The sequence below is a fragment of the Vitis vinifera genome, chromosome 5 (genome assembly GCF_030704535.1).
Source record: "Vitis vinifera cultivar Pinot Noir 40024 chromosome 5, ASM3070453v1".
NCBI classification, from domain to species: Eukaryota; Viridiplantae; Streptophyta; class Magnoliopsida; order Vitales; family Vitaceae; genus Vitis; species Vitis vinifera.
Window position 1 is genome coordinate 6120216 of NC_081809.1, and position 26109 is coordinate 6146324.

A 26109-nucleotide genomic window follows, 5' to 3' on the forward strand; every position below is an offset into this window, starting at 1 on the left:
AGAAACAATGTATGATATTATGGACCCTTAAAAAAATTAGAACAAATGTTTTTTAATCACTTATATTTTAAGAAAATTATATTATCATCCCTTTTTTGTCAAATGAAATTCTTTGCAACCATTTCAATTTCATTATCATACATAAAATCGTTCTGTAAAAAAAATTTCCTTTTTACATTTCAAATATTTACATAAATCTATAATTTTCTAATCATTGGAGCCTTTCAGAGCACAGGGAAGCAAGCATATAGTTTTTGTACAAGGTTGTTTTTAACTCCCCTAAATCCAAATTTGAAGTGAGGGCTTGGTGTTCATTTAATCTTGAAGGTTAGTTGTGATTTTTAACATGCATATGAAGTGTTTGACAAAATGAATTAGTGAAAGTTGGGATGCTACATACTTTGAGTTTTTCTAGTTTAGGTATTTTGGTTTCCAGTGATAGGGCCTCAATGTTTATGTCAGCTTGCAAGTTGCAAGTTGGTTACATACTTGGTGTTCATCATTGCAAGTTGCAACAAAGTTGATGTTTATAGTCTTTATTTTGAATAAAATAAAATATTTCAAGTTCACTACAACATTTTTCTCCTAGATGTTCTTTGCTTGAAAATAGATTTTCCAAATATTTTGGTCACAAATGGAGATTGAATGAAAATTACCAAACTTATGACAATATAGTTTATGCCATGAATTTTTAAACCTAATTAATAAATTCTCTATTGTGTCTCAAAATTTTTACAAATTTGATAATATACCTAATACAGTTTATTAATTTGTTTTTGTAGATCCCAAAATTTATCATAATATTATTTTATAGTATTTTTTTAATCCAATTTTACCCTTAAAATTAAATCCTTATTACATTTAATATTTTTAATCTACTCATCATTTAATTCTTAATTTTTATTAGTTTATATATTATTATTATATTATGTTATTCTTATTTTCTTTCTTTTCTTTCTCCCATTTTCCATTTTTTCCACTTTATCATTTTTATTACCTTATTTTTCCCTTCATTTCATTCTCACATTCCCAACCATCTCCACCACCACTTTATCATCTTTCCAAAATTCGAAACTTTGTAAGTTTTTTTTATTTTTTTTATTTCCTTTTTATTTTAATAATAATTATTGTTGAAATTAAACTTGTGCATTTATATTTGTTTATGGGTCATATGTTTGGACTTTGAGATTTGGGTATGCATATTAGATATCTAATTGAGTTTAATTAAATTTATTAGTTTTTTTTTATTACATATGGGTTCTACATATTAAATTTGATTTGATTTCAGTTGTGGATTTATGTTTGTGTATTAAATTAGAGTTGGAATATGAAATATTAAATTTAAGTTTAATTGAATTTATTTTGATTTTTCATATTTTGAACTTTGGTGAATTAATATGAAATTTGAGTTATTTTTGTTTTTGCATGAGCCTATTCTACAATTCTATTGGCCAAGTATGGATTGATGACAAGTCAAACATGAAATTTTATGGAAGAAAGTGAAACTCAAAAAGTTGAAGGAAGATATCGAACTAAGCTTGTTTGGAATACAAGTTTTATTTCTCACTACTATTGAGTTTTATTTTTATTGGTTTTTGTAGAAATTCGTTTTTATATGTTTATTTATTGTGTATAGAATTGAATATTGAATAAACCAAAAATTTCATTTAAATAAGAGGAATAATTCAGTAAACATATTTTAATAAAATAATAATTCTAAAACATTTTTTTTCTTAATAAAAAAAGTTTCATTTTATTTTATAAAAATTTAGAAAAATGTTTTTAGGAAAATCTAGAAAATTGTTTTTAATAATAATTGTCCAACAATTTCTTTGTTTAATAAAAATTGTCCAAAAAATATATTTTTTAAATAAATTCTTTTTCCTTAATTAAAATGGGATTAAAAGTAATTTTTAGAAATGGGGGATTTAAATTTTTTCTTTTTAATTATTTTTTTGCAAATAAAGTTATATATATATATATTTTAATAATTTGTATAAGTCACTTTTCTTAAATGAGAATAAATTGGAATATTTTTTTAAATAAAATTATAAAAATTCATTCATTTTTAGTAAAATCAAGTAAAAATAATTTTTGTATCTAACTTGAAATTTTATAATAAATTCTTTTGATACAATAAGTGTAAATAACTTTTTTGAAAACTAAATACATATGAAATTGAGAAAATAAATTGACTTTTTTTTTTGTAAATAAAAAAAAATTGAAATCATTAATTCAAAATCATTTGGAATTTGTTGAAAACTAATATATTTAATATTTTTTTTTATTAAGTTCAATAAATCATTTAACATAATTCTCTTATTATTTATTTTGTCTATTCTTGTAATTTGATTTTTTTTATCATGATTTGTACATACTCGTTTGTGTTATTATTTTTCTTGATATACATGATTAATTAATTAATTGTAACAATTCCTTTAATTTGTTTAGTAGAGTCATACGTATACGAGTTTGGAGGGATACCATGACTTACCATCGTACCTTTCTAATAAGTAATTTGACTCTCAAATCTAAATTCGATTTTTGCAGACATATATTTTTCAAATAAAGAGTCATATAAAATTTTCTTTCTTATTTTGTTTTTCCTTAAAAAAAAAACTAAAATAAGTGGCGACTAGAAATATTTTTCAAAAAATCAAATTTTCATCAAATAAAAAAAGTGAGTCTGGTTGTCGAGTGGGGATGCACGTGAAAAACGTGGGTCCACAATTTCCTATCATTTGCCCACTTTATATTGACTTAGAAAGTTAGGATTTACTTGTAATTTGAATAATATTGATTTTCTTTTTGTTGAGTTGGCTTTCATCGGTTTTGGTATCTTTTTTACTTTCCTTGGTGAAATTCTTTATTGGACAAAGTTTTGCTGCTTGTAAATGTAGGTCCATATTTTCTAACTTGGTGTAGTGATAAACCATGATTTCCTAACATTACTAATCTTGTCATTAGATATTTTGTTTGAGTGAGATTGAGATTTTAAGTGATTTTAAAGTATTGCATTTTAATATTATTTACAATGTGATGAAAAATGAATATATAATTCATAAAATTTTGGAAATGACTAAAAATTTAAAGAAATATGCTAAAATTTCTATATGAATTTTAATTTATTAATTGGCTAATTATGACCGTGCTTCTTCCTTAAAATTAAGTTTAGGAGTTTTAATTTACTCACTTATTATGTTTTTTTTTTCTATATTTTTCTTTTTCAAGTGTAGGTGAAGACGATAGAGGTCCAACCCCAACCAATAGTAGAGGACATTATGGCATAATTGAGGCAAAATTTTGTGAGAAAGTTTTGAGGCAAAGAGGAGGATATGCCAAGACTCTTGGTTTTAACTCTTACCTAGTTTCATTAACTATATTCAAACCATTATTTTCTCATCTTGAGGTAGAGTTGGAGCATGGACTAATTGAGACTTAGCTACTTACGGAGACCCAACAATAGTTGCATGTACTCGATAAGAGGGAATCGACTATTTGGAGGTCCTACTATAGCTGTAAGATTAACAACATCAACAATAATTTTTGAAGAGATCTTATGACATCTATGATTAAGCTAAGGTCCTACGAACGATCCTCTATAATATGCATATAATAGATCTTTCTTATCCATTTGTCCATGCTGATGTGGTTATTTTTTTAGTGACATTTTGTTAGACTAATATTTTATTTTGTTAAGTAATTATTAGTACACATATTTATTGTTATGATTACTTATTGGGGTTTTACATATATTGTCAATGAAATTATGTGATATTTATTTTGAATTTTATTAGTAAGTTTGAGAGTAAAATTTTTCTTTATAATGTTGTGATCATGTTTAGATAATATGAAAAATTGTATAATTATAATATAAAGAATGAAAATTGTGAATATATTTTCTGACCAAAACATTTCATTACTAAAGATATATCCCGATGAAAAGTTTTTATTGTTGAAGGTTTTCATCCCATTTACAAAAAATTTATAGTTTATTCAATAAGTTGATCAAATGTGTGTTAGTGGATTTTCCTTCAGTCAATTCTGATTTCTGACTACTCTGAATATGAAAATCCACTGAGGAATTTGAAGGCCTTGGCAAAATTTAGTGTACCATGTAGCTGTGAGATGTTTGTTTAAAAAATAAATTCTCCCAAATACCCTTACTCAACTAAATAATCTCAAAATTACCCTTATTCAACTAAACAATCCAATACAGGATGGCCCAATCCAAAACCCTATATAGCCTAACAAACCATTAGTCCATCGAAGCCCAAAAATTAAAACCAACAACCTATCACAACCTACCTATCCGGCCCAAAAAATATCCAAAGCCCAATAGACCTAAAATAAATATAAATATAAACAAATAATCTAACACGACGACATACCTATCATCTTCGTCTGGCAAAGGTACCAATGGTGATGGGAGAAACTCGACTACATTGGCATCTCTCTATTTTATATTATAAATTTGGATGGTGTTTGGTTTTTTTATTTTTAGCATGCAAGTGGACTAGATCCGATTCCTTTTCCTCATTTTAATAAAAATGTGAAAATATCTTTAACATCTAGAATAATTGTCTTGAAAAATTTTATATTTGAAATTTATGCAGATGTGTAAATAAATTTTTTAATAATTTGATATGAAAATAAATAAAAAATTAAAAAAAAAACATATACATAAATTCATGATTTATAAATTTTGACCGTTGTTATTTAATTAAATTATAAAAATAAAAAATAATAATAATCCAACATTAAATTAAGAAGAATTAAATTTCCAAAATAAAAAATAAAAAATTAGAAAAAATCAAAGTTAAATTAATGAAAAATTAAGAAAAACATGACTTTATGAATGTTATTTAATTAAATTTCAAAAATAAAAATTTCATATATACATATATAATTTTTTTTAAAAATACTATTTAAATCAATTTTATCGTTATAGTGATAAGCGAAAAAAATCAACAAACATTTTAGTCTTTAATATATTATATAATAATAATAATATTATTATTATTTTCCCACTCAAAATCTTATATCCACGAAGTTTGTCTAAATATTAAGAAATAAAAAATTTTAATTTTAACCACAAAGCGTGGGAGGTTCTAGTCATCTCGAGACTTCATTCGAATATTACGAATTGGGGGTTTTAGGTCTAGGTTTCAGGCGTGAAGAGAGAAAGCAGAGGAGAGTCGAGGATAAGCTGAGAGATGTCGTATCTGCTACCGCACCTTCACTCTGGATGGGCCGTCGATCAGGCCATTCTGGCCGAAGAAGAACGCCTCGTTGTTATTCGGTTCGGCCACGATTGGGACGAAACTTGCATGCAGGTAATGCTATGCCTTCTTCAAATTTTTCCATCTCTTCTTCTTTTTCCAATTTTCTTAGGGATTTTGATGCAAGCCTATATTCTAACCAAACAAACTCTTTTAATTGCTATTCTGATGTTTCTCCATGGCAATCTGCTTGTTTTTGCATGCGGAATTAAAATTAGGGTTGTGAATCTTGAAGCATGGTTGGCCTGGGTTTCTTAAAATGGTAACTAGTTTTAGAAACATGGGTAGAAGACGGGGGATTTTGGTGTAAACATGTTACAATATTTGTTTTGGCGTTTTGGATCTTTGATTGGTTTTATATGGTAAGTTTCAATTTTTCTGGGCCTAATGTTTTGGGTTTGCTTCTAGCTTTGATATGTAGTCTAGTTTGAGCTAAATTCAGGACTTTGGCCCAACACCTTTGATGTGCATATTGTTACGCTCCTCTGTTTCGTAGTTCTGATAGTATTTAGGATCGTTGGGATCAAATTCGAGTAACGTGTTCTGGAAATTATGGTTCAGTTTGCAATTTGGTTGGCAAAATTTTGGCCTTTTTGTTGGCTGAATTTCCTTTCTTGGCAACATGGAAAATCGCTGGCCTGACACGGAGACCTTCCCATTCCTGAGCAGAAGTGTCTGCATTTGCCTAATTTCTCAAATAAATTAGGGACTAGTCACTCTCTTTTTTCTGTGATCAATCCTCTGGAAAGAGTGATGGAGATGCAAAAGCAACCTCCCTATGAGAGAATTTGACTGAACTGATATTTTCAGTCCTTCTAATTTTAACCCAGGCTTTGGTGAGACTTAGCATCCTCCAAACAAGAAAAATTAATTCCATTGTCATTATAAAAAAAAAACATATTTCTCATATTGTTTACTGTTTATATTTTCTCTATAATACATATCATTATCTATGGTTTTGCCTCCTAGATAATCTATGGCTGCTTACGTGTTATGCCATTTATGAGTGATTGCTCATTTTTCTTGCGTAACATGGAAGATATACAAGCCATTCTATAACTAATTTCAGCTCTGAGATATTGTGTCACTTATTGCCATGTTCTTGTTGCTAATGTCAATGCTCCATCATATTGATGCCCACATCTCTGCTATAAGAGTTCCTTGACGGTAGTAAGAGACGTAATTATTGTCCAGGAAGTCCATGTATGCTGAGTTCCATTCTCTATTTCAAAGTTTTCATACCTTTTGGATCAACTTGGTTCATTTAGCAAAATCATATTATTCAGCCATTGGATAGTTTCTTAGCATGAAAGATGTCTTACATAGTATGACCATTTCTCCTTACACTTTACATTTGATCTAGGCATGACGTGTACATACATTTATTTTTGGGTACTTGTCAGATACCTTTGAGGCTGTTTGCTCAAATGAGGTGAGGCATAAACCTTGAGGTGCAACAAGGTGTAAGCCTCAACTTAAACAAATAAATAAATAAATGATGAAAAAGGAAAGAAAAATATTTTTAAAAAAGGAAAAAACTAATAAAATGACATGAAAATTGAATAATAATAAAAATTGAACAATAAGAAAATCATACAATTTGCAATAACCAGAATAATTGTTTGTCATTGTCGATATTTTCTAATTTAGTTACTTTTGTTCTCTTCTAAAATCCAATTTTGTCTCATGGCTTCAACAAATAATCTTTAGCACTAGATGCCACTATTATATTTAGGATCATCCTAGGAATCATAAACACATCTAATTACTTTATTATCCTTCTCATCAGTGTTAATGTGTATCCATTCTTCTTCTTCATCGATCAATTATAGTAGTGTTTTCATTTATCTATTAGTAGTAAAATAATTATTATAGATGAGCTCAACCGTTACAACTAAGAAATGTCACTAGCCCTTTTAGATATATGTGGCTGAAGGTGGAGGATTTCAAAGATCTTTATAAGGGTGGTGGATGGGTTACAACTTTAGAGCTTCTTATAGCTTCATTGTGGCTGTGAAACTGGAGGTGTTGAAATCTGATTTGGAAATTTGGAATAAAAATGTGTTTGGTAATGTCTCACCATGGAAGGAGACGACTTTCAATGAGATAGGATTTTGGGATTCAAAGGAGAGGGAGGGTGGCCTTTCTCACAAGGTGAATGAGGCGAGAAGGACAGCTATAGAGGAATAGAGCAAGTGGGCTCTTTTTGAAGAAACCTTGTGGAGGTCGAAATCTAGGAAGGTATGGTTTAAGGAGGGGGCAAAAATACTTAGTTCTTCAATAAAATGGCTAATGCTCATAGAAGAAGGAATTGTATGGCTAGGATTAAAATTAATGGGGCTTGGCTCTTGGGGAGAATAAGATAAATGAAGGGGTGGCAAAGGCCTACCAGATTCTATTGTTTCATCCAAAAAAGTGGAGACGTAGCATCAATGGTCTAGATTTTAAAGTTTTAGAGGGGTAGGACATAGAAAAGTTTGAGGATTTGTTCTTAGAGGTGTTTGGTGCTTTGTCAGAGTTAAATTTGGATGAGGTTGTAGGTCGGAGAAGATGGGTGTCTTGTAAAGCATTTTTTTTCACTTGGGAGGCTAGTTAGGGAAAGGTGTTGACCCTATATAGCTTCTTAGAGGGTGGTCTCTTGTCAAGAGATGTTTTCTTTGTAAGTTGGGAAAGAATCCATAGATCACATCTGTCTTCATCGTGCCAAGGTTAGGGTCCTTTGGCAGTTGCTTTTTGCTTAGGTTGGAGTTCTTTGAGTGCAAGCTTCTGTCGTTAAACTCTCTTAAGGTGGCATGGATCGTTTGCAGGTAAATGATGCAGGAAGGTTTAGAGAGTGGCTCCATTGTGCATCTTTTGGATTGTATGGAAAGAAAGGAATCAAAAGGCATTTGACAATGAGGAGCATTTGGATCAAGCTTTGAAAAGCTCTTTTCTTAGAAATTTGTTTTAGTTGGTAAAACTGTAGATACATAAAGACTATATGTCTTTAAATAATTTGTAGATTGGTTGGTTCTTGTTAAGAGAGGGGGTTGCTTTTTGTGTTCTCTTTTTTTGGTTGCGCTCTTTGGTGCTCATTGTATATGTCTTGTGTGAACTTAGTCATTATAGGCTTACAGTGGGAAATTTGTTTCTTTTTCTCAATAGCTTTTATCCCTCTTTTATCAACATGTTAATTGGTAGCCAACTAAGCTGTTACTTTGTAAAAGGTTTAACCTTACCCTTGGATTTAAGACAAAACTTATAAATCTATGTCAAAACCTCACGAAGTACAACTCATCAAAACTATTGAATATTGAGGCCTAAGCCTCTTACAAAATATATACGAATAGCCCATAGGGGTCTTAAACCAATCAAAACCCTTTGAATATTTGGACTAAGCCTCAATAGCTTCAAGGCTATAGCTCAAGATTGTAAGCCTCAACAAGTTGAAACTTTAGCCTCGATTGCCCTATAGTAAGGTTATAACCACAAGACTAATTTGTATAGCCTCACCTTGAGGTTAGCCTTTTAAAACACTGGCCAAAAGTATTGTCCTGGTTCATGTCAACTAGCTGTTTGGCTGTGTATAGACATCCCAAGCCTTGGTTCTTTTGCTATGGCCATGCAAACTGATTTGTTGTGTACTTTCTCACTCATTTTGTCCTTGAAGCTATTTGGAAAATGAATTTGAATTTCATGGTCCAATCTTTTCTGTTCCTCATAAGGAACAACTCCTATGCTAAACTTAAATTTCTTTCAAGTTTGTCTTCCCCTTTCCCTTTTCCTGGCACTCCCCATGTCAAGTTTCCTACCTTGTTTTGGGCTTGAAGTTTAACATTGAGTGGCATACTGGTATGAATAGAAGATCCTTCCTCATCAATCAGCACTATTAGGAGTACAATGCAAACACTACTTGAATCTATTTTTTGCTCGAGTTACTGTTTGTAGTGACATAAGTATACAACTTATGAATTAAGAATTTTCAAGGGAAGCAGATTTACTTTGTCATGAATATGTTGCTAATTAGGCCTTTAGGAAGCTGTGTGGAAGGTTGGAACTACTTGAAGAGTATCTAACTCAGTAGTCTAAGTTAACAGCCAAAAAAAGGAAGGGATACAGAACCTCACTAGAATTGAGTATTAAGTTCAACTAATTCTTTTATCCGAGTTATGGGATAAGCTTGATCTAGGCCCCAGCAGATAGTGGATGCAATAGGCCAATTCATCCACATAAAATGTTTCAAAGACAAGTCAATTACCTAGTCTATGTGATTTAGATCCTATCTCTCCTTTAACATAGCATGGACCTTGTTCTTGCAGATGCTTGAACTCACAAGTTCATGCAAAATGAGCATAGTGATAGTTAAATCAAGCAAATTGATCTTACCATTCAATTTACCTTGCAAAAAGATTGGTAAAAGGCATGCATGATTTAAAATTTTATTCTTGGTAAAGTTTTCTTTATGTTTGCTTTAAGAATTTGTTTGCACTTGAGATGTCTAACCAGAACTTTTGAGTGGATGAGGCCAATACTTATTTTTAGTCATGTGCATTGTTAATCTTTTCACCACTTAATCATCCTTTTTACCACCTTAATGAGGGGACAAGTGGTGCTTATATATATATATATACACACACAGAGAGATAGATAGGTTTTTTTTTTCCATCTGATTACCACCTACCACCTAAGAAAGTGATGAAAGGAAGGAGGTAAGAGAAGCATTTTCATTTTAGTCATATGTTACTCTGCAAATGAGTTTAGTTTGTTTGTAATTTAGCCAATCCATTTCCTACTAAGTTTACACAGTATGTTTACATATAGAAAGCCTCTAGGCTTATTAGGGTCAGTGGAATTGAAGCTCAGGCTTTGTCCCTATGGGCAACCCATCTGGCAGGTACTCCTGCTCAAGAACAGGTGTGAGGTTGAGTTTGTGCTTCTTTGTAATCCTTGCGAAGTGGGCTAGTGGGTTTCCACTTTGGGGGGGTGGGGGTGAAGTCCTGTGAAGGTGAGGAGGGAAGGTTGTTGATGGGAATTGAAAGTTAAAGTTATATTTGGTTCCCAGAAAGCACTAAGGAAAAAAAATGTTAAGAAAAATCAGTTTCTCATGTTTGATTGTATTATGGAGAATATAAAAGAAAAGCAGATATAATTTAAAATTAGTAAAATATTTATGTATTTTTAAATTATTTAATTTTTATATAAAAGTGTTAAAATAAGTGAAATGAGTTTAAAATAGCATCTTGAAATTTATTGATTTTGAATTTATTTATTATTTTTCTTCACTTTTTTTTTTCTACTTTTTCTCTCTATTTTCTTTTCCTTGTATTTTCCTTCAAATTTTCCATGAATTGAACATAGCCTAAATTCTCGTTTTAGTTACAAAGTTGTTCTCCACTATGTAGCACCATATGATCAGCTTTACTGTTATTACTAAAAGTTCAACGATTTGCTCTCAATATTTCTTTTCAGGTTATAAGTACATTAATGTTATGAATGCCTTCCCTAATGGCAGCTAGATAAGCTGATGATTTTTATTATCTGCAAGTTAATATCATTAATCTTGTTTGGTAGTATTTTTTTCTTATAAAAGAAAAACTTGTACATGTATATATATATATATAGAGAGAGAGAGAGAGAAATATATCGATATTTTAATTGGAGCTTTCCAGGTTTCGGCACAGCTTTTCCTTTGCTAGTGGCAAATGCTTTTAAACCGAACAGAACTTTGCCTAGTCACTATTGTTCATCTCTGTTTTGGTAATATAGATTATTGATGACTTTTTGTTGAATTTTCTCCTCTCTTAATATGGAAGCTGACTGTTTGAAACTTAGTTTAGTTCTTATGCTGGCAAATTAACTATCTTGTTTTGGAAATTCAGATGGATGAAGTTCTGGCTTCAGTTGCTGAGACGATAAAGAACTTTGCTGTAATATACCTGGTAGACATCACAGAGGTGCCTGATTTCAACACAATGTACGAGCTTTATGACCCATCCACAGTCATGTTCTTCTTCAGGAACAAGCACATTATGATTGATCTTGGCACTGGAAACAACAACAAGATCAACTGGGCCCTCAAGGACAAGCAAGAGTTCATTGACATTGTTGAGACAGTTTACCGTGGGGCGAGGAAGGGTCGTGGTCTGGTTATTGCACCCAAAGACTACTCCACCAAGTACCGATACTAAACCCCTTGTAGTTGGCTGGAGATTTACTAAAGGTCATATCTCCAAGACCTGTTGTAACGAACATAAATCATTTGAACTGTTGAGAATATTGTGATCATGCACAAGGAGTTTCAGGTAGCTTCTGATATGTGGTATGGCGTGCAGTCTGGACACAGTAGTGCATGTTTGACATACATTATATATATGAATGTCAAACAAGGAAACTGCCAAAAATCTTGGACATGGAAGCACATTTGAGTGTTAATATATATTTGTCCCTTGTGGTTGTCTTATAACTTTCCTCATTGACTGCATACGAATGGTATTACTCGTGCCAAGAGTTTGAGCGATGAGCTGGTTTGAAAGCTTTTTTGGAGCTTTATTTTTGAACCTGGCCTAATGCTCAGGCGCCTCATACTCTTGCAGTTACAATGATTTTCAAAATTTTATTTGTCTATTTCTTCTTTGGCAAATTGCCTTTTCAAAATGTTCTCTATTTCATGCTCTATAAGGAAACTTAAACAAGGGATGTAGTTGGTGATGACTGATGACAAGGAGAGAGTGAGAGAGTAAGCAAGAGTTTTTATTCTGCTGAGGCTACTCCTAGCAGACCCAAGAGCTGCAACTCAAAAGGTTTACGTACCGGCTATCAAAACAACGAGAACACTCGAGAGTTATTGCAAAGATATTTGGTTTCCACAAAATTTGAAAATTTAAAAAAATAGAGAGAAAGATAAAAAATAAATACAAAGTCAATTAATTATTTATATATGTTACTTAAAATCATTTTATTTATTTTTCTTTTATATTTTTCATATTCAAATAAGATATAAGACAATAATTTTTTCCCCTTTTTTGAGTGCTTTCTGGGAACAAAATATAATTTAAGGTTTTTAAACTAATGAAGTTATTACATGGTCTTAAGCGAGCTCCTAAATAGGAGTATGAAAACTTTGATAAGATCATTGTAGATTATGGGTTTAAGATTTAGTGATATGATAAATATATGTATTATACAATGAATCAAAAAGAATGTAACATACTTTTTTCTTTATGTGGATGCTATTATAATTTTTGGAACTAATATGGAAATAGTGAATGACAAGAAAGATTATTTATTTAAGAACTTTGAGATGAAGGATTTAAGAAAGACAATATTAGGAATGAGATTTTAAAGAACATTTGAGGGTATAACTTTGGATGAATCAAGTGTCATTGAAAAGATATTAAGAAAATTTAGTTATTTTGATAATAAATTAGTATTCATATTTTATGGTTATAATATATTTGAAAAATAATGTTGGAGAACCAATATCACAATTGAAGTACTCTCAAACAATTGGGTTTGTATTGTATATTACAAATAAGACTAGACTTAACATAGCACATGCGGTTAGGAGACTAAGCAAGTATACTCCTAAGTAAAGAACATTGGATTGGTTTAAAGAGTCTTTTAAGTTTCTTAGAGGAATTTTAGATTATTTTTTGTGTTATAAAGGATTCCTAGTGTAGTGCAACGATATAGTGATGCAAATTGGATAACTGATAATTTAGATGTAAAATCCATTATATGATACATTTTCCCATTAGGAGGTGTTGCTATTTCTTGAGGATCTAGGAAACAAATAATAATAACAAAAAGCACAATGGAATCCCGGTTAATTGCACTAGACACAATATGCATTAAGGCTAAATGGATTAAAAAAAATTGTTATTAGATATCCCTTTAGTGAGTAAGTCCATACTTGTAATATTTGTGCATTGTCATAGTAAAACTACAATAGATTTGGTGAATTAGTCTAGCAAGAAGATGAATGGAAACATACAAGTGAGATACAAGTTAGTGAATTTTTTTTTGAGTAAAAATGTGATATCCTGAAATTTTGTTAAGATTTAAAAAAGAAAAAAAAATGTCTTTTGGTCAATTGATTAAAGAGTCTTTTTAGGAATATTGTCCTAGAATCATCAAGGGATGAGGCTTAAGTTCTTAAGAGAGGTAACATAACCTTTGTGATTGGAGATACCATGAAAAAGATTTGAGAAGTGGAAACTATCTATATTGCATGGCTTGGTAGCACTACTTTTCAAGAGAGAGTCTCCTCCTCATCCGTACGATGATTGTGCTTTTGATGTGATGTTATAAACAAGGATAAAAATATCGGTAATCATGGATATATCGATAGCTCGATTTTACGGATATATCAGAGATATATTGACGAATATTTTGATATAAAATATTGATTGATCTAAAATTGATAAAAAATTATAAAAATATAAAACAAAGCTCTTATAAATGAAATTAAAAGTATAATAGACATTTTAAAGTTGTTTTGTTAAAGAAATTAATATATATATATATATATATATATATATATATATATATATATATATATATATATATATATATATATATATATATATTGTTGGGAATTTGAGGCTAATCCAACCTATGATAATCACCCTAGAGGGGGGGTGAATAGGGTGATGGTCTCTTTTTTTAAATTTAAACTATGTAAAAATAAGAGACAATTTATATGCAAGTATATGATAAGCAAAATAAAGACAATTGCATATAAATTAAAAGAGTTAGGGAAGAGAGAGTGCAAACACGAGAGTTTATAGTGGTTCGACACTTCCTTGCCTACGTCCACTCTCCTCAACCTCCTAACCGAGTGAGGGTTCCACTATCTTGAAGCTTCAACCAAGATTCCAATCTCTTTACAATTGGATTATGGTTCCAATTCACCCTCTTGGACTTTTGGCTTCCAAGCACCCTTTACAATTCTCAAGAGATATCCCACTCTTGAAACTTCCTCTCAAGGTTTACAAATGATTGATCTCACAAAATCCTAATATTAGCTTTAAGCTCAAATGATACAAGAAAAACTAGGATTGAATGGTGCACTAAAGATATGCAAGTTATGAAACAATGGTGCACTCAAAAACACTCTTCTAAGGCTCAAATATAATTAAGAATGATTTGGGAAGGTTAAGCTCATGAAACAATGAAGATTGAAGCCTTTTTATAGAAGAAAAAAGCTAAACTAGCCGTTGGAGGTTCGACCGGTCGAGCTATGGGTCGACCGGTTGACTAGCCGTTAGCATTTAATGTTGGCAGGTGACCGTTAGGCCTCGACCGGACCTCGACCGGACCTCAACCGGACCTCGACCGGACCTCAACCGGTTGAGGTTCAACCTTGACCGGTTGAACAAGCATTCTGGAAGAGAGAGAAAATTTTGAACCGGTCGACCGGGTACCGTTCATGGGTCAACCGGTACTGTTCATACCCTCAACCGGTTGAGCTAGGGGTCGACCGGTTACTGTTCATCCCCTTCACCCGATTTAGCCAATTGAGCCGTTTTTTGCTCAACAACTAACTTTTCCAACTTATAACCTTTTAAACAAGTTTGAAACAACATTTAACACAAGGTTTTAGTTGAAAACATGAAATCATCCAATTTTAAAAATATTTAAAACAAAATAACTCTTGGATGATTTAGGTGCATAAGTAAGGAAAATAATGCATGGAAATCCTAGTGCACTAACAACCTTACAAAGAGACTTAAGAAGCTCTGGTCTTGAAAAACTCTTCTCTTTGAGGTGATCTTCTTCTTCATGATTTCTCTTTGGCTTGATATGTTTTTGTAATTGCCACTTTTGAAATCATCTTGCCTAATCACACTTAAAATATAATCATTAGTTCTAAACAATGTTTTGTTATCATCAAAACCGAGATTAACCAAACCTTGGTTTCACATATATGTACATTGATTATTAAATTACATCAAATATTATTCAATAATAATATTGGGATATTTGATTATAATATGTTTAATTTTAAAATATATTTAATATTAAAATTATGATATATTTAATTTAATTGTATTAAATGATAATAAATGTATAATTTTTTAATATTTAATTAATGTATTAATGATATTAAAAACTTTTTGCTACTTAATTAAATGAATTTTTTTATTTACTTAAAAAATAATTATAATTAATTTGTTGTTTAAAGGATTGTTTTAATATTTTGTGTATATGAACACTTTTTAATATATATATATAGTGCATGATAATTAAAAAAGGGCAAACTTGCTCCAATGCTAAGTGGATGTTGTCCCCAACCTTTTGGTTGGGGGGTTCAACTCCCATAGCAGCACAACAACCCATTTTTGAGCTTTGAATCAGTCAACACGTGTTGATCGCCGATATCGCGATATTTTAATCCACTCTCATGAGAATCAAGATGCCAATGTATGATCATTAATAGTAATATAGTACTAACTTGCTTTAAGTCTAGTCTCGTATCAATACTAATGTGTGACATGTTAAAGTTTAGCACAAGGATTTAGATCAAATCATAATTCAATACAAATCCTCAAATGGAATTGTCAATACTAAGCATAAGTTCAAGTCTGGACCACATCTATACCTATTGTATATTATGAAGATGCTTATTCATTTTTCTTTACCTCTTTTATTATTATTTTTGAAGTTTAAAACCTTTGTGGGGGAAATGTAGGATTATAAATATATAATATAAAACTTTAAAACTTCCTTTTATTAAAATGGAAGAGTTAGCTTTCGGACATTATACTTTTAGTGTTGTATAAGTCTAATATAATTATTGACTTTTGCCTTTTCAATCATTGGTTTAGATTTTGCAACTTTTATGAAATTGATGGTTTTAAGGTATTGAGATTCCGACGATAGTCACAATTTTTCTCTTCTTCCACATAACTCATGGTATTCAAAATTCCATAATGTTATTTTTGTTCTCGAGTCTTCATACTTTTTGAGCAATTAGATCGTGCATGGATTATTCATTGTCTTCTTATGGATATATGTCCATAGAGTAGACATTGTTGCAAGTCGATTAAGATTGTTTCTTGGAACAACTACCGTTGGTACCAAACGTAGAAACATGATATCGATTTTAAAATACATGTCTTGTCTCATCAAACCGTATCGGTTATTCTTAACTCTATTTCAATTATTTTTCTTATATAAGGTAAAAAAAAGAGAACATAGAAGAAATCAAAGACACGTTGGGTTGCATAACATTACCATCATTGTTATCACATGAATATATGGAAGAGTGATTATACATAAGAAAAAGTGATCCTATAAATAAATATAAAAATTCTGTCGTACATCAAACCACCATTTGTTAAAAATGGATTTATGCGACCACAGATTTACTCTTTACTGACCGGAACATGTTTTTAATTGCAGCAAATTTGAAACCCAAAAACTGGCTGGGGCTTATCAATCCATGTAAAATTGGAACTGCCCAATAATACCCCCTACCAGTACCCCAGATGGTCACCCTTGCAGGCATCGTAAGAGATGGTTGCTCTTTATATCGGTTTTACCTTTCTTGGTTCCTGGTGAAGCACCAGAAGAATTGAGCCGTCTTGGCAGACAAGGAGGTTTCCCCTGTGTTCATCCAGGTCGATTCCCTAATGATTAGCAATAGGATCAGACCCTATTGAATTTTCTTATTTTTCTGAATTCTTAACACTCCATTTGGTTTTCGGAACGTTAAAAACAATATCAGTTTCTCAGAAATTTTTTTTTGGGTCATATTTTCCAGCAGCCGAAATCCAAATGGGGTTGAATCTCTTTATTATATTCTTTATGGCATACTACATGTTTGTTACAATTACAAGTTCATATTTTCAAGATTTCCCTTTTCATTCCTGATTGAATAATGCAGAAGAAACACAAAAGTAGGAAATTTTCCTGTAGATTTTAGTGCACAACGTTCTTGAATGCTTCCATGTATTAGGAAATCATGCTAGAGATAAAAGGATACCTAAGTGTTCATTTATTAATTTTGCCCCTGTTTTCGTGCTAAGAATTATTTCCATTAGAAAAGGAATTGAATTCTAAGATTTTTAACACATAAAAGATATAAACCAGCTCCCTCTGTCCACCCCTTAAGGGATCTTTGAGTTTGTTAGACTTGGTTACACCTTAATATGGATTCTGGTTTATGGTTAGGCTACAAATCCAACAGTGAGAAAGGAATTCTAGTTTTCAAGAAAGAACAATAAAAGACAGGAAATCCAAAGGTAGATTTTTATTATGTACAATCCATGTTCCTGGAGTGAGTCCAAGTCAAGTCTCAAATATCGACCTTCTTGAACTTTTGAAGTTGAAATTCATAAACTGGGTGGAAAGTATCCCAAAGCTTGACTTTATCTAGAGTATGCATCAACTACTCTCTGTGACACTAAAATAATTATCCCTCATGGTTCTCTCCATCCCTGAATTTCTTGCATTTTCAATCCTACTCTTGCATAACTATTGCACATCCCACCAAGAGTAGGGGAATGTGGGAAGAGAGAGGTGGATGCAGCACAACATGACTTCCCACTTCAGTTGTTTGGGGGCAAAGATCACAAGATCATCGAATGGACTTTGACCTTAGTGGGTTCAGACACAAGGATGGACTATGCACCCTTTTTACTGCTACAATGTTGGCATGGGCCAAATGCTCAAACCTTTGTAGGTACTGTAACAGCCCCCAACCAACTATCCTACCCTAACATACACAACACTAGGTATTTGACTCAGACCTCTGTTGAAGGAGGTTCACCTTCATTTGAGAAGCACATTGGTGTTTGGGTATCCTTCTTCAGAGGTTTTTGTTGTATTAACCAGGTCCAGCCAAGTGGATAACAAATTTTCTTGCAATACTTGATGTCAATGTTGAGGGAGTTTCCAATTTTGCCTTCTACACCTTTAAAAGAGCCGTCTATTGAAGTTGAGTCCTCTAAAGCTATCTTTAGTAGTGGCATTAGACGAGCTAGGTAAAAATCTGGAGAGAAAGCTACCCTCCATTCCTTTCAAGCAAGGAAAGCATTAGTGAAAGAGAACCCATCCATTTAAAGGAGGCTTTTAGTGAAGCCAAGTCCTCTAAAGCTATTGTTTGTAGTGGCCTAAGCTTGACTGAGGTAAAATTCTGAAGAAGAAGCGACCATCCCTTCCTCTTGAGCAGGAAAAAGCACTCCTGAAAGAGAACCCAAGTTAAGAGCTGCTATAAACTAATCTTGAGTTCTCTATACAAGGTTATTGTGTCTAACTCAAGGAATAGATATATGAGTCTAGAATGGATTCTATCTATTAAAACCCAGCTGTATTCAATTTTGAGATCTTTTACTTGTTTCAATTGTGGATTTGATGCTGTCATCAACATACTATATAGCATACCGTGTGTGGTATAGTTACGTATCATATTTTGGGATAGTTTTTGCTTAGAGTTTACAAACAGTTGTAATGTCTTAAATTCTTAAATTTAGTTACAATTCATTTTGTTTAGAGTTTCTTGAAGATGTGAACTTATCTCAAGATTTTCTTATTGATATAAAAGTTCTCATATGATGAGGAACTGAGTTGGAATTAAGTTAGAAGTGTAAAGGAAAGAAGGGAAACACTGATAGAGCATTGACAACATGAGCTGCTGAAGTATGGAAACACGAATTTATTTCATGGCTGATATAGAGCATGAGAATTAACATGAGTTTGTTCATGGCTTGAGTTACAATGTAGCTAGTAGGAGCCCTGGCTTGAATTTTGGTACCCATTATAATTTTCCATATGATTTGTTGGATCTTCTAGTTCTTCAACATCTATACTCGGGAATGAAAATTGTATTTCCTGAAATGAATTTCCAGAATGTAACAGATTGGTAATTTGATATTTCCAATTCCTGATATAATGTTCAATTAGGATTGGTAATTTGATATTTCAGTCAATTTAGTTCATCAACATCAATTCTCAATGTAAAGTTCGATTAGAATTAGTAATTTGATATTTTTGTCAATTTATTCCTATCCTAGCATATGTTTTATCTTAGAAATTACTTGAAAATTAATGCAAATTTACATAATAGTACTCCTCTGTGTAATATTGAGAAAAATTAGATTTTGTCATAAATAAAGAAAAAATAACATGTGTAATATTGAGAAAAATTAGATTTGTCATAGATAAAAAAAGAATAACATGTAGTTTGGTAAATCAACTTAATGACTTAATATGACTTAATGACTTAATCCAAGTCATTAAATAAATTAAATATGTGTGGTAAAATAACTTAATATCACAACTTAAAGTAAAAAATAACTGTAAGTATTAAATCAAAATAATTAACTTATTCTTAATCTCAAATCATTTTTACCTCATTTATTCGTGTTTAAAGAAAATATATTTTACAACTATGACTTTACATTCACAATTCATCTTTTATAGGAAATTTTTTCGTAGTGATCTTACGCTGCTACAATCTTTTAAATGTGAATGTTTAACAAATAAATTTATTATTTAATATTAGTGAAAATATAAATATTAGTTAAAATTATAAAAATATAAATATGTCAATTTGATTATTTAGAATAAAATTTAAATTAACTTTACCAAACAACTTTAATACTTAAAGTATATTTTAAGTCAACAACTTAAAAATAATTTAATTTAAAGTCAACTTAAATCATTAAGTAATTAATATTAAATTTAACCAAACATTACGCATTTATCAACTTTTTTTTTTTTTTTTTTCATTCCCTGAGGATGAGAATAAAAAAAGACCACAAGGGTAAGACACCATTTGAATTCTGGGATATTATATACAAAGATATCAAGACTATCAACACCCACAAACCAAACAAACCCAGAGTGGAATCCTCATCCTATCAGAGGTAAACATAGTTTGAAGGACAAATTGGGTATGGATGTGGGTCCTTGCCAAACGCTTCTACTTTGAATTGAATATTGGAGTTAATTGATTTATTGTTTTACTCTTGACTTCCTTAGCAAATAGTTATATTGAAGAAAAAGATAGTTTGCTGGTAGTGAACTTTTATAAAAATATTTGGAGGTAAGAAAGAAAAAAATATCCTTGCTTTTGATTGATTTCTAATTGCTTTTAGGTTTATTCTTTTTCCTTTTTTATGCCATATCCAAGTGTTTATACCTATTATTGAGAGGTAGTTGAGCTCCCGTATCTTGAAATTTTTAAGTATGAAGGATTAGAGATGTAGACACATACTCATACCCAACACACATCACACACAAAACCCATGCAAAGTCACAACATGTGGCATTAGAAGCTTCTGTCCAGACACAACACCAGCACTAATCATCAATGACCTGGACAGTAAAAGATCTCTTTCTGTAATTCGTGTGGGGTTTACATAAAAAAATATCCATGTTTTGCTGTGTTTGTAAGAGCTAATGGTTCTATTACGGTGACTAGACATTAATGCTTGTTCTCTCAGTCCTACGATTGATTTGGTTCCCCTGTTCCAGAATTAGGTTTCTTAGACCTCCATGTAGGGTCTAAGCTGCTTCTAATCAAGCTATAGGCTGGTAGTATTATAATGCATGCATCGTTTAATTTCCTTCTTTTGTTTCTTAATTTGTGCTTCTTTTTTTGTTAGTCAGAAAATATCATTGAAAGTAATTTTAGTCAGACATTGCAGCAATTAAATTGTGACTAAGCTTGTAAGATAGGGATTCCATTGATTTTATATTTTCCCAATTAAAGTTGTTGATGCCTGATTACTCTCTTATCATCCATGACCTGACTTTGTGCCAACAAGAAGATACAAAGTTGTCCAAGTTCTCCAAGTTCTCAATCACATATTACATTTATGTGGACCTAAACTCAGAAAACTTGTTAAGAGCTGCTCTCTATGATTAAAAAAAAAGTGGGGGAAAATCATACAATTTTATTAATTATAACAGTAATCTGCAGAGGGAAATCAGAGAGAGAGAAAAGAAAATAACAGTAATTTGTATCGCTGAAGTGATATTCCTACCACTTTAGATAGCTTAAAGGGTTTATCTGAAACAGGTACGCACTTGACAACCCAGCCGATTGGCCAAGATGCAGCAGCAATTCCAATGCATGCACCCCATTGTCCCCAATCCAACCTCTCTGTATCTGCAAATTTCTTCAAAAATTCCACCATAACCACCTGAAGGATAATGGTTATCCCAATGATCCCCAGAAATAGCTTGTTCTTATGTAACCCCTTAAACACATTCTTCTTCTCGAGTTTCCTTGCATTGAATTCATTGAAGACTTGGCAAAGTACAAATGTATTGAATATCAAGGTATCCTTTACCTTCTCACTTACCCCAAAGATTGATTCTCCTTTGAACTGTAGGGTCAAGAGGACAGCTATCTGATACAAAGCTTGGGCTAATAGATTCCGCCACATGATGTTGGAGATAAGCGGCTCTGTCCGACCCATGGGTGGTTTCTCCATCAGCTCCTTGGTGGGTTGCTCTGTGGCAAGGGCCAGGGCACCTAAAGTGTCCATGATCAAGTTCACCCACAATAACTGCACTGCTGTCAACGGGACCTCACCAGCTGAAACTGCTGCCACAAAGTTGATTACGAGGGCTGCAACATTCACCGTCAGCTGAAACTGGATGAATTTCTGGATGTTGTTATAAACACATCTTCCCCATCTCAAAACTGTGGCCACTGAAGCAAAATTATCATCCAAGATGATGATATCTGAGCTCTCCTTTGCCACTTCTGTGCCTTGAATGCCCATAGAAAGTCCTATGTCAGCTGCTTTTAATGCTGGTGCATCATTTGCGCCATCACCTGTGACTGCTACAACATGACCTTTTTGTTTCAAGCACTGTACCATGAGAAGTTTATCAAGGGGAGAGGATCTAGCCATCACACGGATTTTATCAACTTTCTCCATTCTCTCTTCTGGGGTGTACTGCCGGAATACTTCACCTTCTACGACTGCTTCATTGTTCATGTCCTGATCAGGTCTTAGTATTCCACATTCAGTAGCTATAGCTCTTGCAGTGAAAATATTATCACCGGTGATCATTTTGACATTCACTCCGGCATATTGGCAATCTTCCACGGCTTTTCTCACCCCTGCTCTACATGGGTCCTTTATCCCCACAAGCCCTATAAGGGTCAAGCTGTCTTCTTTTAACTTTTGGGTGGCTTCTCTAATTTCATGCTCTTCTTCTGGAAGTTGGCTGTGTGCAAAAGCAATGCAACGGAGGCTGCTAGCAGCCATACCTTGGATTATTTGTTCAAATGTTGTCCTTTCAACATGATCAAGATCTCTCATGCTTCCAGAAGCATCGTAGTAAGTAGAACACATTGCTAGTATCATCTCTGCTGCTCCTTTCCAGTGAACATGGACTTTGTTGTCAGCTTTGCTCCTCAATGCAACCCCACTTCTTTTCTTCTCTGAATTGAATGCTTCTACCTGGAGAATTGTACAAGTCTGCTTCAATTCCTCCATATCCATGTTCAGCTCCAGAACCGCCCAAGAAAGAATTGCTTTTTCAGTAGGACTGCCTGAGAACTCGTATCTTGATCCTGAGGTAGCCATGTTAATGCTACCAGTAGTATTTAGGGCAACACCTTGTTGTATCAGTTTGAGGACATTTGTGGCAATTGAAGAGGAAGCATCCTCTCGAATAGGGTCTTGGCCAAGCCAAAACTTTGTCACCTTCATCTGGTTCAGAGTGAGGGTACCTGTTTTGTCGGTACAAATGGTGGTGGCAGAACCCATTGTCTCACAAGCAGAGAGCCTTCGAACCATAGCCTGTTCAGCCATCATTCTCTTCATTGAATAAGCTAGAGTGAGTGTGACAGCCAAAGGCAAGCCTTCAGGGATTGCCACAACCACAATGGTAACTGCAACTGCAATGATTCTCACCACAGCATTCACCACATCATCAGCCTTCGTCAGATTGCCATGGAACTCCTGATTTCCATTCTCATCTTCTGTATGCCCTGTGAAGTAGCGAACCAGCAACACCAGAAGAACAAGAGACGCAACTGCCAAACCAACCTTACCTATTGATGAAGTAAGCTTGTTAAGCCTGGCTTGTAAGGGTGTCTGTTCATTAGTATCACGGCTGATTGTGCTCATCATCTCACCCCATGTTGTGTTCATACCAACAGATGTCACAACCATCCGAGCATATCCATCAGCGACTTTTGTTCCAGAAAACAAAAATGGATTCAGGCTGGTATTGACTTCCACATGGTCACTCTCCCCTGTCATACTTGATTCATCCACTTGTAATGAATGCCCATCTAAGAATAATCCATCGGCGGGAACTTGATCTCCGATCTTTAAGCAAACAACATCTCCAACAACGACCTCAAATATAGAAATCTGTTGACGTCGCCCATCCCGGACAACATCAACCTGGATATTATCGCTGACTTTAGACAACTTATCGAACTGTCTATTCTGCCTGAAGTTACTCACAGCAGAGACGGAAATGACTAGAAAGACAGCGACCAGTATGCTTCCGCCGTCATACCACCCTTCTTTCGGCCCTTGCTCTTTAATGCCAAAGCCAAGAGAAAGAGTGGCACAAGCTACGAGTATGAGAATGGTAACATCCTTAATAGCTTCCACCACAAAGTAGAAGAAGCTCTTTGTAGGCGGCTTCCTGTAGGCGTTAGAACCAAAAGCTTTTCGCCTGCGGGTGACATCTTCAACAGCACCATGGATGCCATTTTTGACATCTGTTTCTAGAATAATGGCCACACCTTCAACACCTCCAAGCTCAAGAAGCTGGGTCAAGCTTTTGTGCTTCACTATTTGAGTGAGGCTATGTTGATCAAAGTTGGAGAATCCATGCTGGGGCTCAACATTGAGTATGACAAAAGACGGGGGTGAAGTAAGCAGGGTTTTGCTCCTCTTCTTATTGTTGGAGACAGGATGATTGAGAAGGGAGTATAGAGCCCGGGAACAATAAATGGTAGCGAAGGCCAAGTGCCATCTTTTCTTAGGTTTGCTAAGGGTGCTTGGAACTTCTAGTAAAGACTCCATGCAAACCAAACTTAGGTCCAAATTGTTGGACATTCTTTTCAAAATACAAAAGGGATAGCGATATACTGGAGCCAAATATGAGTTGGCTAGACAAAGCTTCGTGCTCAGGTAATGGCAGAAACAAAGAGGTTGTGGCTATATAATGAAATAAAAAGGTGACAGTAGTTATTTTGAAACTTCCAAGCCAAGCCATACGAACTTTCGAGGCATTCCATAAGAACTTGATGCCGAAGCAAATGGGTATGAGAATGTTGACTAAAGAAATGTATCGCTGCAGTGTGTATATATATATATATATATATTTTATTTTTGGTTTTCTCCGTGACTATGACTCTCAAATATTCAACTGCACGCCGCTTTTTTTTCTACTTTCGATGTGCACAGTAACTGTTTTCACATGTTTGATGAGAGTGGAACGTTCCTTGAAAATATAATCTTTAAAGGGTTTGGTGGAAATCTGCAACTACTTGAGGCTTTAGGAGAAAGACACGAGAGGAAAGTCTACTTACAAAATTTGTATTTATGAAATCTAAACCTACTACGTTGAACTCACATTTATAATTATTTTATTTAATTTTTGGTTTTAAAAGAGGTGTAAAGTTTAATATTTAGAAGATATTTTACCATTTTTTGCATGGGAGTTTAATTTTCTAAAATATTTCAAGAAAAATTAGGACTATAAAAAATAATATTAAAATCACTATGCTTGAAGATTTATTTTTTGAAAATTAAAAAGTAAACTCTTGAATAAATAATTTCAATATAAAAATAAAATAAATGATAAAAATAACATTTTTATTTATTTATTTAATAATATTTTAAAAATGATTTTTTATTGAAAAGAATATTGAGTATAAAGATAAAATAAGTAAAGAAAATATCATTTAGTTATTTATTTAATATTAATAATTCTTGAAAATAATATTTAAAAATGTAAAAGGAGCTAAAAAGTCCTCGTGATGATGTGTTATTTTATTATTTAGTTTTAAGGGAGGTGTAAAGTTTTGATTGAGGCCTTTGCTTTGCCCGCACTCCTCAGGTTACTTAGCTTGAATGGTGTTTGGTTTCTTGGAATATCAGTGGTGATTTCGTCAGTTTCTTCATTTCATACTATGACTGAACTTCATGACAGAGGGAAGAAAGGGTAAAAAGAATACCCCGTGAAGAAGGTCCCTTAGAAAAATCTCCAAAATTGTAAGTAATAAAAATGGAAGTCTAAAATCCTACCTCCAACCATGATCAAATTCATCAAAATAGGGATTTGTTAGCTACTCTTTCCAAGACTTTATGTCCATACACGAAACTCACGTACTTATTTTTGTAGACTAAAGACTTTTATTATGTATATATTTCTTTCTTTTCTTCCCATAAAAAAAGACTAAAAAGGTAGTTACCATATCAGAAAGACCATACACGAAACTCACGTACTTATTCTTGTAGACTAAAGACTTTTATTATATATATATATATATATATATATATATATATATATATATATATATATATATATATATATATTTCTTTCTTTTATTCCCATAAAAAAAAAGACTAAAAAGGTAGTTACCATACCAAAAGAACCATACACGAAACTCACGTACTTATTCTTGTAGACTAAAGACTTTTATTATATATATATATATATTTCTTTCTTTTCTTCCCATAAAAAAAAGACTAAAAAGGTAGTTACCATACCAAAAGGACCATACACGAAACTCACGTACTTACTCTTGTAGACTAAAGACTTTTATTATATATATATATATATATATATATATATATATATATATTTCTTTCTTTTCTTCCCATAAAAAAAAAAAAAAAAAAAAAAAGAC

General features: G+C 32.6%; 2 protein-coding genes across 2 annotated transcripts; one reads left to right on the plus strand and one right to left on the minus strand.

The window, feature by feature from the left end:
• The first annotated feature begins 4988 nt into the window (after nucleotides 1–4988).
• Nucleotides 4989–11721, plus strand: LOC100249310 (thioredoxin-like protein YLS8). Its single transcript, XM_002283586.4, has 2 exons — nucleotides 4989–5336; nucleotides 11141–11721. Exons 1-2 carry the CDS (start codon nucleotides 5217–5219, stop codon nucleotides 11447–11449), a joined length of 429 nt encoding a protein of 142 aa, XP_002283622.1. The 5' UTR covers nucleotides 4989–5216; the 3' UTR covers nucleotides 11450–11721.
• A 9413-nt stretch (nucleotides 11722–21134) lies between these two features.
• LOC100240964 (putative calcium-transporting ATPase 13, plasma membrane-type) lies at nucleotides 21135–24366 on the minus strand. The gene is given in 2 exon segments (XM_019220190.2): nucleotides 21135–21274; nucleotides 21276–24366. Coding segments are annotated over 2 exon segments (3057 nt in total). The 5' UTR covers nucleotides 24311–24366; the 3' UTR covers nucleotides 21135–21252.
• Between the last annotated feature and the right edge of the window lie 1743 nt (nucleotides 24367–26109).